At 37.4% G+C, this 15,629-nt stretch overlaps 2 protein-coding genes across 3 annotated transcripts; one reads left to right on the top strand and one right to left on the bottom strand.

Annotated features, from left to right (window-relative positions):
• Window positions 1-662: 662 nt before the first annotated feature.
• Window positions 663-8,519, top strand: plp2a (proteolipid protein 2a). Of its 2 annotated transcripts, none has more exons than XM_079827138.1 (5): window positions 663-855; window positions 1,100-1,211; window positions 1,643-1,783; window positions 1,948-2,049; window positions 7,076-8,519. In XM_079827138.1, the coding sequence occupies exons 2-5, from the start codon at window positions 1,113-1,115 to the stop codon at window positions 7,085-7,087; spliced, it is 354 nt and encodes a 117-aa protein (XP_079683264.1). In that variant the 5' UTR covers window positions 663-855; window positions 1,100-1,112; the 3' UTR covers window positions 7,088-8,519. The 2 variants fall into 2 exon arrangements, with proteins under 2 accessions (XP_079683264.1, XP_079683263.1); XM_079827137.1 differs by lacking the exon at window positions 7,076-8,519 and adding an exon at window positions 5,118-5,327 and having other exon boundaries at window positions 703-855.
• A 72-nt stretch (window positions 8,520-8,591) lies between these two features.
• On the bottom strand, window positions 8,592-13,025 carry emilin3a (elastin microfibril interfacer 3a; the record flags this gene model as incomplete). Its single annotated transcript, XM_079827102.1, has 4 exons — window positions 8,592-11,032; window positions 11,126-11,994; window positions 12,105-12,224; window positions 12,877-13,025. 4 exons carry the CDS (start codon window positions 13,023-13,025, stop codon window positions 9,075-9,077), a joined length of 3,096 nt encoding a protein of 1,031 aa, XP_079683228.1. The 3' UTR covers window positions 8,592-9,074.
• Between the last annotated feature and the right edge of the window lie 2,604 nt (window positions 13,026-15,629).

Genomic DNA, 15,629 nt, shown 5'->3' with positions numbered 1-15,629 from the left:
ATTTGCTTTATTCAAGGAATGTATTAAATACAGAAAGATGCTATAATTTCAACAGGCCGCACGTCAATCCATTCCCGACTTGGTTTGCTTCTTATTTATAAAATATACAAGCAATTACTTGATGAAATATAGATCAAAATTAAAATATGAATGAATGAATGAATGAATGAATGAATGAATGAATGAATGAATGAATGAATGAATGAATGAATGAATGAATGAATATGAATGACATATTGCGCATTTTATAATGTAGCTATTTTTGTATTATTATATGTATTATTTTTAAAATGTAAGTACAATGTAAAAACATGTATGTGCACAGTAAGTGCATTGCATCAAATTATTCATTTAAATGTAAGTACATAGTAGTTAAGGCCACCTAATATAAAGTGGGTCCAAAAATTATAAAAAAAAAAAAAATTGCCCATTTTTTTATGTCTTTACAGGAACAATAAATAGGCTTATTTAAAATATGATATGAAAGCTGTGTCATGAATTCAAATGTCAGATGTATGGTGATCGGTCATCTACACTCTAATCATACAAACTCGAAAATTTCCCCTGAATAATGACATTTTTACTAGCATTGATATCTCTTTTGTCAAATTCAAGAGCTTTAGCCCACAACTAGCATCCGTTGGCAGGAAGGAACATCCTGTAAGCAAGTGAAAAACAGCATGATGATGTGGAATCTGCGTCATTCACTTCTTGTTAAATGTCTTGATAAGCAGCCTACGTGATTCGTTTTCTTACTGCACGTATACTCGCTTTAGAGGTTGGCTGTGCTTTTATTTTATGAAGCACCGTTGTGAAAGCATCGGAGTGATCGGAGTGACATCGGTTTCTTTTCAGGTATTTAATGCATCAAACATAACATATTCTGTCTGAGTGGTTAAATTATTATAGTACACTAAATAATATAGTATATTGGTGAATCTTTACTCTATATTTCAGTTTTTTGCTTAACAAATTTTGTTTTTGTGTGTGTGTGTGACATTTTAAACTCTATATTAATTGATCTACAGTATATTAACACATTGGCTGGTACTCTAGATGTTTTTGTTTTTATTGTTGTTGTTTGTTTTTGTTGATTAAGTTACAAGATCAAGATGGTAGACACAAAAGAAGATAACCAGCCAGTTACAGCCATTGAGCCAAAGACAAAATTCATCCGGTCACCAAAGGGGATGATTTTAGCTCTTGAAATGGTAAGTCTGCCAAGAGTTCAAATGCAGCAAATCAAGATACATTTTGCTTCGAAATAAATCATTATAATTGTTACATATCTGTGTTTCTGTCGTGTTGTTTACTCTGGTCACATGTTCCTTTGTCTATGTTTCCCGCCACTTTCTCTGTTTCCTTAGTTACCCTCGTTAGTCTAGTTCTGTTCAGCTGTTTTTAGTTACCCTCATCTGTATCACCTGTGCCCCTCGTTAGTCAGTCATCAGTGTTTGTATTTAGTTCTCTTGTTTCCTTCAGTCTGTGTTTGGTCTCGTTTATGTAAAGGTATGTTGCTACATGTCTGTTTCCCGTTCAGTAAACCAGCCTTTGAGTGTTCTACTTTCTTGTCTTGTCTCCTTGCCTGATCGATTGTAACAATAATGATATCTGTATGCATATTTTTTTTGTTTTAAATTAGGTTCTGTGTTTCATTGCGATCATTTGCAAAGCAGCCTCTTATGGATGCTACTTGTGGTGCCCCATTGTAGAGCTGGTCTGGGCCATTATCATCTTCGTTATTTATGGCATGGAACTGCAGATACGGTTTTTCCCATGGACGGTAAAAAATCCATATATTGGATATTAGATTTGGTTTTTTTTTATTTTTTATTACCTAACCCCCATGTTATAAGTGCAACTCACTCAATAGTTGTTATTCTCCACATCTTCTGTTTTTTTGTACTGAACATTTTCAGAAAATGTCACGTTCTCTTTGTCTTGCAGGATTTTTTCAGAGCAATCACCGGCTCGCTCACCTTGCTCATTACTTCCATTCTCTGCCTTAGCTGGACAATTTCTCTAAGTTCTGGGGAAGTTTCTGGTGCGGTGAGTAAATTAGCAAACAATGTTTCTGGCTCAAAGTATAATGTGGAAAGACAAAGTAATGAAAGTTTTAGGTTGTTGGGTCCCTGAATGGATATCTAATGGTTTTGCTGTCAAACTCACTGTAGAGTTGGTATTTCCCTTTAAGTTACCGCCCTTAAGTTTTCTGTAAGGGCTCTCTCACTGAGTGCCAAGACCCTGTTATAATAATGATTTATTACAAAACTGTAAATATTATAAAACTGTAAAAATAAAAACAATCCAAATAAAACACACAAAAAAGATGAGACATTTTATTTGTTTACATGTACATCATGTCACCATTAACCAACATCAGAGAACTGTGAAAGTGTTATTAAATGACTGAAATATTCACTTTATTAATCTCAAGAGGACTTCAAGTAAATATTTTAGGTCAAAACCTTTGGGAATCTGCCCTACAATGTTCAGAAATGGTATTATTGTATACTTGTAAAATGAGAAAAAGAACCAACGTTATGAATCATTAAATTTCAGATGATTTCACACACCATACACACCGTGTGAGAGATAACTATTTATTAATATAATATTTATTATTATTAGTTCTCTATAGATTCTCTAAACTGTACTTGACTGTTAACTAAAAACAATAGAGAAAAACATGATGTACTCTTGAGGGTCCTTTTTAAAAGGACAGGTTGTTCAAAAATAATTCTGATGCCCTCATCTTTCAAAGTTGTATGACTCATTCTTTCGTGGGGCATATTTTGAAAGAATGTGTCGGTGTATTTTTGTACATACAATAGAAGTCAATGGGCACCAATATTGGTTCTACTGGTTCCCAATGTTCTTCATGAATGATGAGAGAAATTTCATTTTTGGATGGACTATACCTTTAATCGATTAGTACTTGGAGACTAGTGATTCCCAAATAGATTTTGATGTTGCTTTGTTAAATCTTTAAAAATATGTGACAGATACAAGTAAATGTGCATTTACTATTCAAATTAAATTTAAAGCCTCACAAATTAAATAAAAAAAGCTAAAGACAAGACCAAAAAGTATAATCTGTGTTAGCCTAGAAGAGCATAGGTTGTTTGCTCTGTGTCCTTACCTATTTATCTGAATGCCTGTAATCGATCAGGCAAAACAACTTAATGTTTAACATTGTAACTTTAATTATCGTTTCGAAATAATCCATGAAACAGGTTTGCGATTTGAGGAGCGTGCACTAATATTTTCAGTTCCATTGATTCGTTTGTGTTGTCTCAAGGCCACGCCCACAACAAGGGCATTTTATGAAGATTCATTTATACTCCACCCACTGGAAGTTTTTCACAGGAACTGAAAAACTCCACAACACCTGTTGAAGGTTTCAGGGGCGCGGGTGGTAGTGTTAATTTTGTCACCTATTTTTAATTTAGTCTTAGTCTTGTGCCAAATGTCCTTGTTAGTTTTAGTCATTCACATATCTTTTTTTGTTAGTCAAGTTTTAGTCGACTAAAAGTCTCGTCATTTTAGTCTAGTTTTAGTCAAAAGACAACTCAAGGTATCTTAGTCAAGTTTTAGTCGACCAAAAGTCTAGTCATTTTAGTCTAGCTTTAGTCAAAGGAAAACTCAATATATTTTGTGGCAAAATAAGTTACATAAAGTACATATAACCTGCATGTTTGTGCCACAACACCATAGCTAACTGGTTGATTTACAGCGTAGATCAGCATTATCTTATGAGACGATGGGCACAAATATCGAGTTCGATCTTGATTCAGTATGAATTCATATGTATATAGCCTACTGTACATAGTATAAGGGAAAATATGTTTTTTACACTTTTTTGGGGTTATTATATTTGCTTGCATTCTTTACTATTCACTATTATTAACATTTCAAAATTTCACAAATAAGTAAGCAGTTATGATCTGTGTATGTATTAAAGAGCCATACAGGCACCAGTGGGTAATGGCATTACAAGTGAATTTTTTTATTTGTCCAGCCACAAAATGACTCTAATTTGCCTCTTTGCAGTGGAATTCTCTATTTTAACCTTAATACACTAATTGTAATATAAATAATAAAAATATTAGAAGAAAAATATTTTAAGTGATCATTAATGGACCATAAGTATTGCACAAATAGTATTTAGTACCAAAAGATCTCCTCAAAATATTCAAAATATATTATTGAATTAAAATATAGGCTTTTTATTTTTGAAAGAGTTAAGGTGTATGGTCACATTTGACCATCAATGATTACAAGTGTGACTTAATTAGTAAGGAATACCTGAGGGCTAAATACAAGAAAAACATTAATATTAATGTTAACAATGTTGATCTCTACCACTCTCCATAATAAAATGATACTGTAAATGTGGCTGACGCACACTATGCTGTACTGTTTACCAAAAATTGCTGCAAACACCTGTAAAGTGAAGCTGTTGTGTAACTTACGCGGCTTAGCCATTCAAATATACTGCCACAGCGCTAGAGGTATTGAGCGCTCCGGGAACCACGTGACCACACGCGCGCGGCCGCGAGATGACAGGCGGAGTCTGAGAGAGACCTGTACTCCAGCAACAGCGGGAACTCTTTCTGAATATTTTGAACAGCTGAATATTCATCTCATGATGTAAAAGTAGAGACAATTGTAGACGAAAATGAAGAGAGATTTTATCTTAGTTTTTATTTTATGCAAAACATTTTAGTCTCGTCCTTTTTCATCAACAATAATGCATGTTAATTTAGTCTTAGTCAGTGTTTTTGGACATTGGTGCAGTCTCGTCATCGTCTCGTCTTCGTCATGGAAAAAAAGGTCGTTAACGAACATATTTAGTCTCGTCTCGTCTGACGAAATTAACACTAGCGGGTGGAAGTTAAATAAACAACTGTACGGATCAAGACTGCTTCTGTTTCAGTTCTTCAAAAACGTACACTCACTAAACTTTTTATAAAATGAGATCATATAATAATATTCAATTTAGTCATAAGATGTAATAAGTATAATAATAGTGATCATGTTTTGCCTTTTGTGATCCTTGTGCCATTACCATTGTTTGTTTTAAACTTTTCATGTTTGATTTTTTTTTTTTTCAGATTTTTGGTTTGATGGCAGCAGCTGTGTTTGGATATGATACGTTTTGCATAATCAAACAGATCAAGGAAATGAGAGAGCAGGGGATTAGTTAGTACAATGCATCAGCACCAACAGAATCACCTTTAGAGTTATATTTGAGGGCTTTTAAGTATCCTTTTCACATTTAAAGTTTAGGCCCAATTCTCACTATTAAAGGTAGGGTAGGTAAGATTTGGTTAACTTTTTGTCCAAATTTGTTTAAACTTTCTTTATATATCAATACATAATTAAAATGTAAGTACTCTGAAAAGGAAAGTATAAAAATTGAGTGTCTGTAGACCTCTCACGACTGTTTTAAAGACCGCTCATTATTTCCATTCACTACACCTTCTCCCTTCTGGGCTCTTTCCAAAGCCACGCCCCCAAAACACATGACCGCTCAGCTGGAAGACGCATTATTTACCTGAGACGAGCGGAGAAGTGCATGTAGTGACATCATGTCAGAATCACATGTAATAAAAAATCTAACTTTATCATTATGAATATAAACAAATAAGATGTATTTTAGTACTCACTATCAAGCTAGAATAACAATACTGGTAAAGTTTAAAATACACACACAACACAGTGTCTACGACACACACAGATACAAGATAAAAACATCAGTAAACATTGGTAGAGAATATAAAAACAAACCAAGGGCTGAAATAAACGTGCAGGTAAAGTTCCCGGTGAACATGGTAAAAGAGTTTAGACAGAGGGTAGTAGCTAAAGCTAACTTAGTTCTAAAAAAAAAAGTTCCTGGATGCGGTGTACTAGCTTTTACACATGCATTTTGTGAAATTCAACACGACAGCGATCAACTTGAGCTAAGCATATTGAGTATTTGTCATCTCTACTAATGGTTCACTAAGTGTATAACATTGTAAATTTATGCTAAGTAATGTTATGTTAGCTATATTAGGCAGCTACGTGTGCTAGTGATACATACTTCATGAAAACATAAACAAAAAAATGTATAATCAAAATGAAAGATTACCTGTCCAGCAGAAATACAGCCTCTTGAACTCCTCAAATCAAACGGGTGCGCCAGGGTTGCCAGGTTTTCACAACAAAATCCGCCCAATTGCTACTCAAAACTAGCCCAAAACAAGCTCAATCGTGTTTCTCCAGTAAAAATCGCATTTGGGTGGTAAAATATGTGTCTTTTTGGTAGGGCTGCCTGCTAAAATTCACAAATCCCGGGGCAAAATATCACATAATTGGGGTCGCTTCAACCCGCGGACATGAAAAACAGCCCACGGCAACAGTGTTTGAAGTAGCCCGACTTGGCAACACTGGGGTGCGCGTATGTGGGCAGATCCTATAGCAAAAGCGGCGGTAGCCATGGTAGCAAGAGAGAGTGAAAGTCGCCCAAGCCAATCACTTGTTTCGTCCCGAACGAAAATAATGAGCGGTGTTTATTGCAGATTAAAAAGTCTAGAGTCACTTGGTTTTTATACTCTTTTTCAGAGTACTTCAATTTTAATTATGTATTGACATATAAAGAAAGTTTACATTTGGTCAAAAGTGTTTTAGATCATTCTTACCTACCCTACCTTTTAAGTAGTTACTTATTAGCATGCATATTACTAGAATATTGGCTGTTTATTAGTACTTATAGAGCACATATTAATGCCTTATTCTGCATGACCATATTCTACATCTTTAATGGTACCCAAAACCTAAACTTAACAACTACCTTACTAACTATTAATAAGCAATAATTAGGAGTTTATTGAGGCAAAATTTGTAGTTAATTGTTAGTTAATGGTGAGAATTGGACCATAATCTGAAGTGTGATCAACAAATTAACTAAATATAACTTATCACCTATTAAATATCGGGGGGGCATCACAGTTGCAACTGCTTTAGCCAGACTTTAATGATCAAAACAAATGTGTGAAAACTGTTTTACATGTCCTGTTTTCCTTCCCAGGTGTCATTTTGATGTAAACAAAGAACAAATGGAATACAACAGGAAGTCATACGTTTATGGTTGATGATTGTGTCATTTGTGCCATGTCATGTTTAAATCTAAATGTGAAATTGAATGATATTTTACATTTAACCCTTAATCGTCCCTCAAGTAGGGTTTACGTTTGAGTCCCTTGGGGTCAGATAGACCCCAAACTTTTACAGAGCGATTGCATAAGGAAATATACATTTTTTTACATGGAAAACTATATATCTTTTTTTTATTTACTTCTCAACTATACATTTATGCTGTGTTTTGTGGGTATTTGTTAGTTTTTTTTACCTTTTTACTGCACAAATACTTAACTGTCATAAATTGGCTCATTAAAAATTATTTTTTTTATGAAAAAATCACTTGAATGATCTTAAATAAATATAAATCGTTTTTGGACATTGCTCTGTGTTAGGGATAGAATACTGCCATCTGTAGGTTTGTGGAAAAACTTTAGGAATTATAGTTAAAGAGAGTGCAATGACCACATTATCCACTAGAGGACCATATAGGGAAGTTATGCAAAAGTTAAGCTGCCTTTCATCTTTCTTTTATTTGCCCCTTTCCCTCTCTTTCTCATGATTGTTCCATGTTGCATTTGTGCTCTAGTATTTGTCCTTCATTTATGTATGGAATTTTTTCAGATTAATGCCAGTTTTGTTGATTTTATTTGCCAGTTTCTATAAAAATGCTCTCTGTTGCAGTCACATACATGTTTGTGTGTGTATGAGACAGAAAGTTCGTTCCACTTTGTGTTTATGCTCTAGGACCAGATCTTGATATAAATGTAGACATTTTCAGATTTCTACTGGATTTAGTTGATTATTTTTTTACAAACAAAGTGCATTTTTTACATTTTCCCATTCATTGCCAAAATCAAAAAAATGCTCCAGACACCTGTGTTTGTGTGTGTGAGTGAACATGCTTGTTCCATATTGCATTTGTGCTCCTAGTATTTGTCCTTCATTTATGTATGAAAATATTTCAGATTTATGCCAGTTTTGTTGCCAATTTCAATAAAAATACTCTCTGTTGCAGTCACACACTTGTGTGTGTGTGTGTATGAGATAGAAAGTTCATTCTACTTTGTGTTTATGCTCTAGGACCAGACCTTGATATAAATGTAGAAATTTTCAGATTTATACTGGATTTAGTAAAAAAAAAGTGAGAAAAATGTTGTTTTTTTACACTTTCCCATTCATTTTCAATGTGGGGTCAGTCTGACCCGAGGGACTTAAACGGTAAAAAAATGTTTACACACCTTTAGAACAACCAAATTGTCTCATGGCCCTGAGATGAAGGGAACACTTTTTAAAAATGGAGGAAAAGTCCAGTGGGGTCAGCTGGACCCCAAGGGACGATTAAGGGTTAAAAGTACTTCATGTTTTGTTATTAAACAGTGAAATCAATAGCCTGTTGCCTATTGAATGTTTTCTGTTGTAGATTCATAATATAACCGTAATTTGTCAACCTCATAAACCAAAGTGAGATTTCAACATTTTATTAAGAACCAGCTTTCACAAACCACATATAAATGTACAAACACAAAAAGTAAAAAGAGGTAACAAAAAAGTAAATAATTCAAAGGTTGTTGGAGCATGTTCCAGAAATATTGAATCTACCATATAAACGCAACAGTCTCTTTAATTTAAAAAGTCCTACAATAAAAACATTTGTAAAGTCAGACATTCAATTTATATAAAAATATTCACAAGAACACAGTAAGACAATGAATCAACCCTAAAACTGCTAAGTAAATGTTTAAAAAAAATATATATATACAGTATATAAATGACGTGATTAAAAGACAATACAATACAGCAACACCACAGACTGGGAAGAGTGAATTTCAACAATACAGATTATACAACAGATGTTGGTAAGAGAAAAGTCTCCTGAGAAAGATACTATATAATAGTATATGTCTTGAGTATAGACTGTCTGCACATTATAAAGTGCACTTGAATTACTAGTCACCCCTGTGCTGTGTGGGGACTGCAAACTGGTCTCCTCTGGGATAGGTTGGTTCTGTTGTGTGTTGTTCTCCCATTTGTTGTGTTGTAGCTAAATTGTCCCCAGCTTTCCTAGTAGACCCAGATGGTCCAGTGCAGTTTTGAATGCTATCTTTGAGCTCGGATAGCTGGTGGGAATGGTTAACAAGGGTGCTGTTTACATGAGACAGATACCCATCAGAGTGCCTCTCTAGCTCTCCTCGAATTCTCTCAAGGTCATCAGCCAGGTGTGCCAGCCCTCCACACTGACCCTCCACACGGGCAACACGACCCCCAACTTCATTTACCTCCTTCTGGACACCCAGGGCAGTAGAGCGACAACCCTGTAGCTCTCCAGCCACTCTGCGGCGCAGATCTTGGAGTTCCCCTTTCAGGCGGGTCAACTTTCGCTCCCCAGTACCCAACATAGATGCCTGTCGTCCCACCAGCTGAACCACACCCTTGACTTGCTGTGCAAGCCTTTCTTCTCTCTCTTGCCAGGTGAGGTTGGTGTGGCCGACCTCTCTGATCACAGTGCCAAGAGACTCTTGCAAGCCACAGAGAGATCTGTTAACAGAGTTCACACGAACTTTCAGCAGGGTCACCTCACCCTGAAGACCTACCTCCTCCTGTTTCTCCGCCAACTGGACAAGCAGGTTATGTAGTGTGGCATTGAGGTTGTTCAATCTCTCTACCTGTAAATCAAGTTTCCCATTCAGTTCATTGTGGTTGTCCTCAATTCTCTCCTCCTCAGTTGCCAAAGGAGCTGCATATCCTGTAAGAACAGGCTGTGGAACACAAGATGAAGTGCACATGACCTCTATGGATTTAAGCTGTTTCTGTAAACGGTCCAAATCGTCCTCAAAACTTCTTCTGAGTGATTCTACTTCTGTATCCAGTGTAGGCACAGGCTGACCCTCTAGCAAAGTTGGTGCTGTGACATTACCTAACTCTTCCACTGCAGCCAAGAGCCGACTTTCAAGAGCCTTAAGCTTCCCCTCTATTTGTGCCTCCAGGTCGGTGGGCAATCTTTTGTTAATGCTCACATCCTCTTGATTCAATGCAATATTCATCTTGGATTCCACATAAGCCAGTCGGCCCTCTAACATGCCCTCTATATGATCCTTGTGTCCACCAAGTTCGGCACGTAGGTGTATTTGGGACTCATTCAAGCCACCCACTGACTGCTCCACATGAATTAGCCTTTCAGTTAGACCTGATACAGCAATGCAGCAACCCTCTTCAGGTTCCAGGTCTTGAAGCTGAGACTGAAGTTTTTGGAGTTCCGTCCTCAATCCTATGGCCCTTATGTCTAGAACTTGCTCAATCTGATCTTGTCCATTCAAAAGTTCCTGCTTGCACTGGACCCGCACCTCAGCCATGCGACCCTCGCATCGTTCCTCAGCACTCTCCACGCGTTTTTCAAAGCCATCTAAGATGGCCACCCGAGCTTCACTCATTTTGGACTCCACCAGTGTCTCCAGGGCCTTTTGGAATTCAGTTTGAGTCAGGTTCACTGAACCTTCTGACAGTCTTTGAAGGGTGTTGTTGTGACCCACAACTGCTCCTCTCAACCCTTCCAGCTCAGATGCCTTTGCCACAAGCTCTGCTCGCAGCTCTGAAACCTTTTCAGCCAAATCGACCATGTTTGGGAAATGCCCCATCACATCTGAACCCTCAATATCCGGCGCACCTCCAGGTAGATCTCCGAATCCCACAGAAGAGTCCCTAGACAGGGAAGGAGCAGCGATAGGGCTGGGTGCTGCAGAAATTAGTGCAGTCAACATCCGGTTAGCATCTTCACGGAGGGAAGCACGCAAGCTGTTCTCCAGTCCAGTCACTGTACCACGGAGAGTCTCAAGACCAAGAGTGAGTCGCTGCACATCCTCTTCTATCCTATCCAACCGCTCATCTTCGATAATGTTGTCATCATGATCTGTGAATGAATATTGTTTGTTTATTTATTTGGGAACACAACACAAAAACATCTGTATATACTAGAGTGTGCAACTGCATAATGCTTATTTACCTTGGTTTGTTTCACTGCCACCAGAGGGCGCCTGTGCATTGGAAATAGGCTCTGTTTCACTGTGCTCTGACATAGAACCATGGTGATCTGGCTGAGGATCCTGGTATTCTGTGATTGGCTCATTCTCTTCTAGGATTAAATCATGGCCAAGATCTTGAGGCTCTGGCATGGGTTCAGGATAATCTACTTCAAGTTCTTGGTGGTCTGGATAAGGTTCAACTGAGGTATCTTGGGAAGAGGGCCCAGTATTAGGGCCTGGGTATCCATTCATTCCATTAGATGGTACTTGAGGTTGGTTCCAGGGGTTTCCATTGAAATTGGGATGGGGAAATCCTTTAAAAGAAGGCACTTGACCCTTCTGTGCAGGCATAGGCCTTTTAAAAGAAGGCATGGGACCCTTCTGCATTGGCATGGGCCCTTTGAATGAAGGTATGGGACCCTTCTGCATAGGCATGGGACCTTTCTGTGCAGGCATAGGCCCTTTAAAAGAAGGCATGGGACCCTTCTGCATAGGCATGGGCCCTTTAAAAGAAGGAATAGGACCTTTCTGAACAGGCATGGCCCCTTTAAAAGGAGGCAGAGGGCCCTTCTGCATAGGCATGGACCCCTTAAAAGGAGGCATAGGGCCCTTCTGCATAGGCATGGACCCCTTAAAAGGAGGCATAGGGCCCTTCTGCATAGGCATGGGCCCTTTAAAACGAGGCATAGGGCCCTTCTGAGAGGGCATTGGTCCTTTGAATAGGGGCCTTGCTTTCATTCCATATACCGCTGTACAACCGACACCTGCATAACCAGGACAGCACTTCCACTCCAGCTCAGTCAAAGTCTTATATGCAACTTTATACATAGGCTTGTAGTACGTGCGATACCTGTAAAAATAGACAGGGTGTCAAAATTAGCTAAATCTGTGAACTAAATGTTATTTTTTATACAAACATTAATTGCATGAAAGTTAAACAATTATAAATAGCTGTCTTACTTTATAGTTGGACATTTTTGACCCCAAGCACACTTGTTGTACTCTGCCTTCATGAAGGGAGTCGCTCCATCCTGAATAGTGAATGAGACCGTTCTCTCCACAACATAAGCACAGTGGTTCCTGCGAGAGAGAGTTTAGACAACAGAATAGTTATGAACTAACAATAGACAATACTTTTACAGCAAGTATTAATCCTGTTTAACATAAATTTCTAAATATACATAGTAATATTAAAAGTTACATTAACATTTTTTTATTTTTTTTTTACTGCTAACAAAGAACAATTTATACAATAACATTAAGCAAAATCAACAAAACCTGTATAGATTATAATTTATTGTTGATGATGATATCTACATAACTAATGTTAATGTATAGAACCATGTTGTAAAGTGCAGTTCACTATGAATTTAACAAATTTTAGCAAATTTATGACTGCACCTCAGTGTAAAATAAACAAATTATACCCAACTTTAATGCAAAACTGGAAAAATGTTAACCCAACAGGTATTTAGTGTCTACAGTAGATTAATTTAAGGGGTCATGGGTCTTATTTTCTTAACTACAATCTTAATCAGCACCTCACTGGAATGGAATGGAATGAACATTCATATTTTTACCAACACAGATGTCAGTAAATAGATCAAGGGCAGCAGTCCCGGGCAGCATTGCCTCCCAGATGTGTCTGAAATGATTAAGTATTTAACGGCTATTTGGCTGTCTGTGCCAGTGCCATCAATTGAAAATGAATTTTTCACTCATGGATACTCACTTATGCCTGGCCGTTGGTTTCTCGGAGTTGTATTGTGGATGGGGTCCAGAGTAGAGGCTATATCGGCTTGATGCAGGGTGAAATGCTGCCACAGTCAGAAAAGAACTCCAAAGAAGAAGAAAACAGCGCATGTTCGTCTCCAATAACATGATTATTTTGTGTGTATAATATCAACACTGGGGTTGAAAAAGAAATGACAGAGGGAAATCCCTCTATAGCCAGAACAAAATCTAAAACCTAAAAGCTGACATATGCCTTATGTTAGGAAAATAAAACTGTGACACTATCTAGTCACATCTATCCATGTTGTTTTTAGCCAATACAAAAAAAAAAAGATAAAATAGTGTCTAAAAAGGACGCGCTCCAGCTGTGGTGATGCTGAGATTCCTGAAGACTACTGGGACTGAGAGTCCTGGTCACCTCATAAAACACTGGACCACCTCATTTACATAGATCCACCCACTATATGCCACCTAACAAAATTCACACAAAGGTGCTATTTTTGAGACCTGACCCACACAGAACAACAGGGATGTTCAGATGTTTTGAAGGAAAGACTTAAAGATGGATAAATCATGACAATTATTAGTATAAGTGAGTTCCTTCAGAATAAATAGTAATTATGAACTGATATCAGCTGATATGAAGAGGTATGCCTTTATGTTACATTTGACAGCATTGATAATCTAGTTATAGGAATGTGTTTAAAACCCTCAATTATTGGCCGTTTTCTGAACACTAAATGATACAGGAGCATATGGGTCTGAACATAAGCTAAGAAAACATATGGACTCACTAGCTGTAGGCTGCAGTCACATGTTCACACACACAAACACGGACACGGCCATATGGAACAAATACAGTTTTACTCAAATAAACACTGGGAGTCGGACTGTAAATATTAACGATTACTTGACAATAGCAAAATAGCTCTAATGAAAAATATACAATGTGAAAGAGATTCTTTCCTGTTGACCATGTTTGTCCCATATAGGATTAAATGCAAAGCTGAACAAACGAACAATCTTTGAAGCTACCGCTCCTTTCTCTTTATTGCTGCAACAGCCGTCCAGAGTTTGTGTACCCATGGCTGTCACTAGGGTAGCAGTTTAGGCGGTGGTTGTGTTGCAGTCCTTGAACTACAGGTCTGGGGGAAAAGTGAGAATTCCAAACACTCTTCACTTCTCATAGACCTTAATTGTGCAAAGCCCAAAAAAGTCACCCATCACACACCACCAGCAAACAAACACACCACCTCAAACCTCCCTTCTAAAAAACCACAACGGCAAAACACACCATGCCTTTGTTTAGTTGCGGTGGCTAATTAGGCCGACAATGTTTACCCTGTTTCCATGGGCTGTGCTGCTCTAATGTGGAGGGTCAGGAATCTGTATAAACAGGCTTCCATTTTCACATTTCCCAATTTGCAAAAGCCCTGCTACAGGACTGAAATAAAGAAATCTGTCTCCATTGTTTATGTAAATCACTGTTAGGATGACCTGAAAACTGAAAAGTGAGTAAAAGAATGATAAGTAAACAAAATGACTGATAATGAGAATTTTTATGAAACGTTTATATCTAAAATAGAAGTTAACCTAATCCATTTTGTGTCGGGATTGCATGGATAATTCTTTACTAGCATTAGCAGAAACTGGGCAGGGGATTTCTAGTTCCCAGCATGCTTTGCATAGGACTGGATGGGGAGATCAAATGTTTAAATTAAGTGCTATTTTATGTGGGGGGGTTTTGTGCAAAATTACAAAGGTTTCAGTGTTTAATTTTCTGTAAGATTCAATGGACTGGTCTGGGACAGGAGTAAAATGCTAAACTATTTATAACAGCATTTCAAAAGGAGCAAAAAACTGCTGTGATGTTCATATAAAAAGAAAATAATTTTAAATCTGCTAGTTTTACTAAAAAAAAACATCCTGAAGCTGAAGAAACACTAGTGGCATTCTCTGATTAGATCATTTGAAAACACAATATGATAGCAAAATACCATGACAAAATTCAGACATAGCTAATTCTATGCTGTTCATATCACGCTTTCTTCACAACAAATAAACCAATTTCAGCTCAAATCAATATTTCATGCCCATGTCATTATAACAAAACAACCCGTTTATTTTTTTTTTATCTGACTGCGCGTTATCCTTTAAAAAAATACATTTATATTTTGTGAAAGAGGTCTTTTTGAACGACCACATGCCATAGCTCTGGCTTGTTTCAATTTCAAATGACTTTCCAAAGAAATGACTCCCGAAAGTTAAGTATGTGTGTCTGTGTGTCACCTCCCTCATATTATTCACCAACTGACAAAACATGCACAGTACGTTGTTGCCACTGGCTTTCCACTAGCACACCGGGCACACATACACCATTCTTCACAACCACCTCCACCCAGGAAGTCCACAGGATATGACATCACAATGAACCAGCTGTTCAGACCTCAAACTTTCATAATGCTGTTCTGTACTCAGTAGTGGGCAGAACCTGCATTCATCAGGTGTAATGATGTGTTACACCTCAAGTAGGGCGGGTTCCTTTTTCATTTCAATCACAATTTGCACCCTGTAGTAGCTGAAACTATTGAATGATTTAAAGAGCGCAAAACACGGCAAATAGGCTATGGGGTGTGTGCGGGTTCAAATGTTCATTATAAGGGGAAATAAACCATAAGCTGAAGTTTTAGAATGGCCTTTGACATGAATAAAGATGCATTATTTCTCTAACACTCTCTAGCGTTTTTTTCT

The sequence above is a fragment of the Gobio gobio genome (genome assembly GCF_949357685.1).
Source record: "Gobio gobio genome assembly, chromosome: 10".
Classification (NCBI taxonomy): domain Eukaryota; kingdom Metazoa; phylum Chordata; class Actinopteri; order Cypriniformes; family Gobionidae; genus Gobio; species Gobio gobio.
Note: the sequence above shows the minus strand (reverse complement) of the source record. Positions and strands in the feature narration are given on the sequence as shown.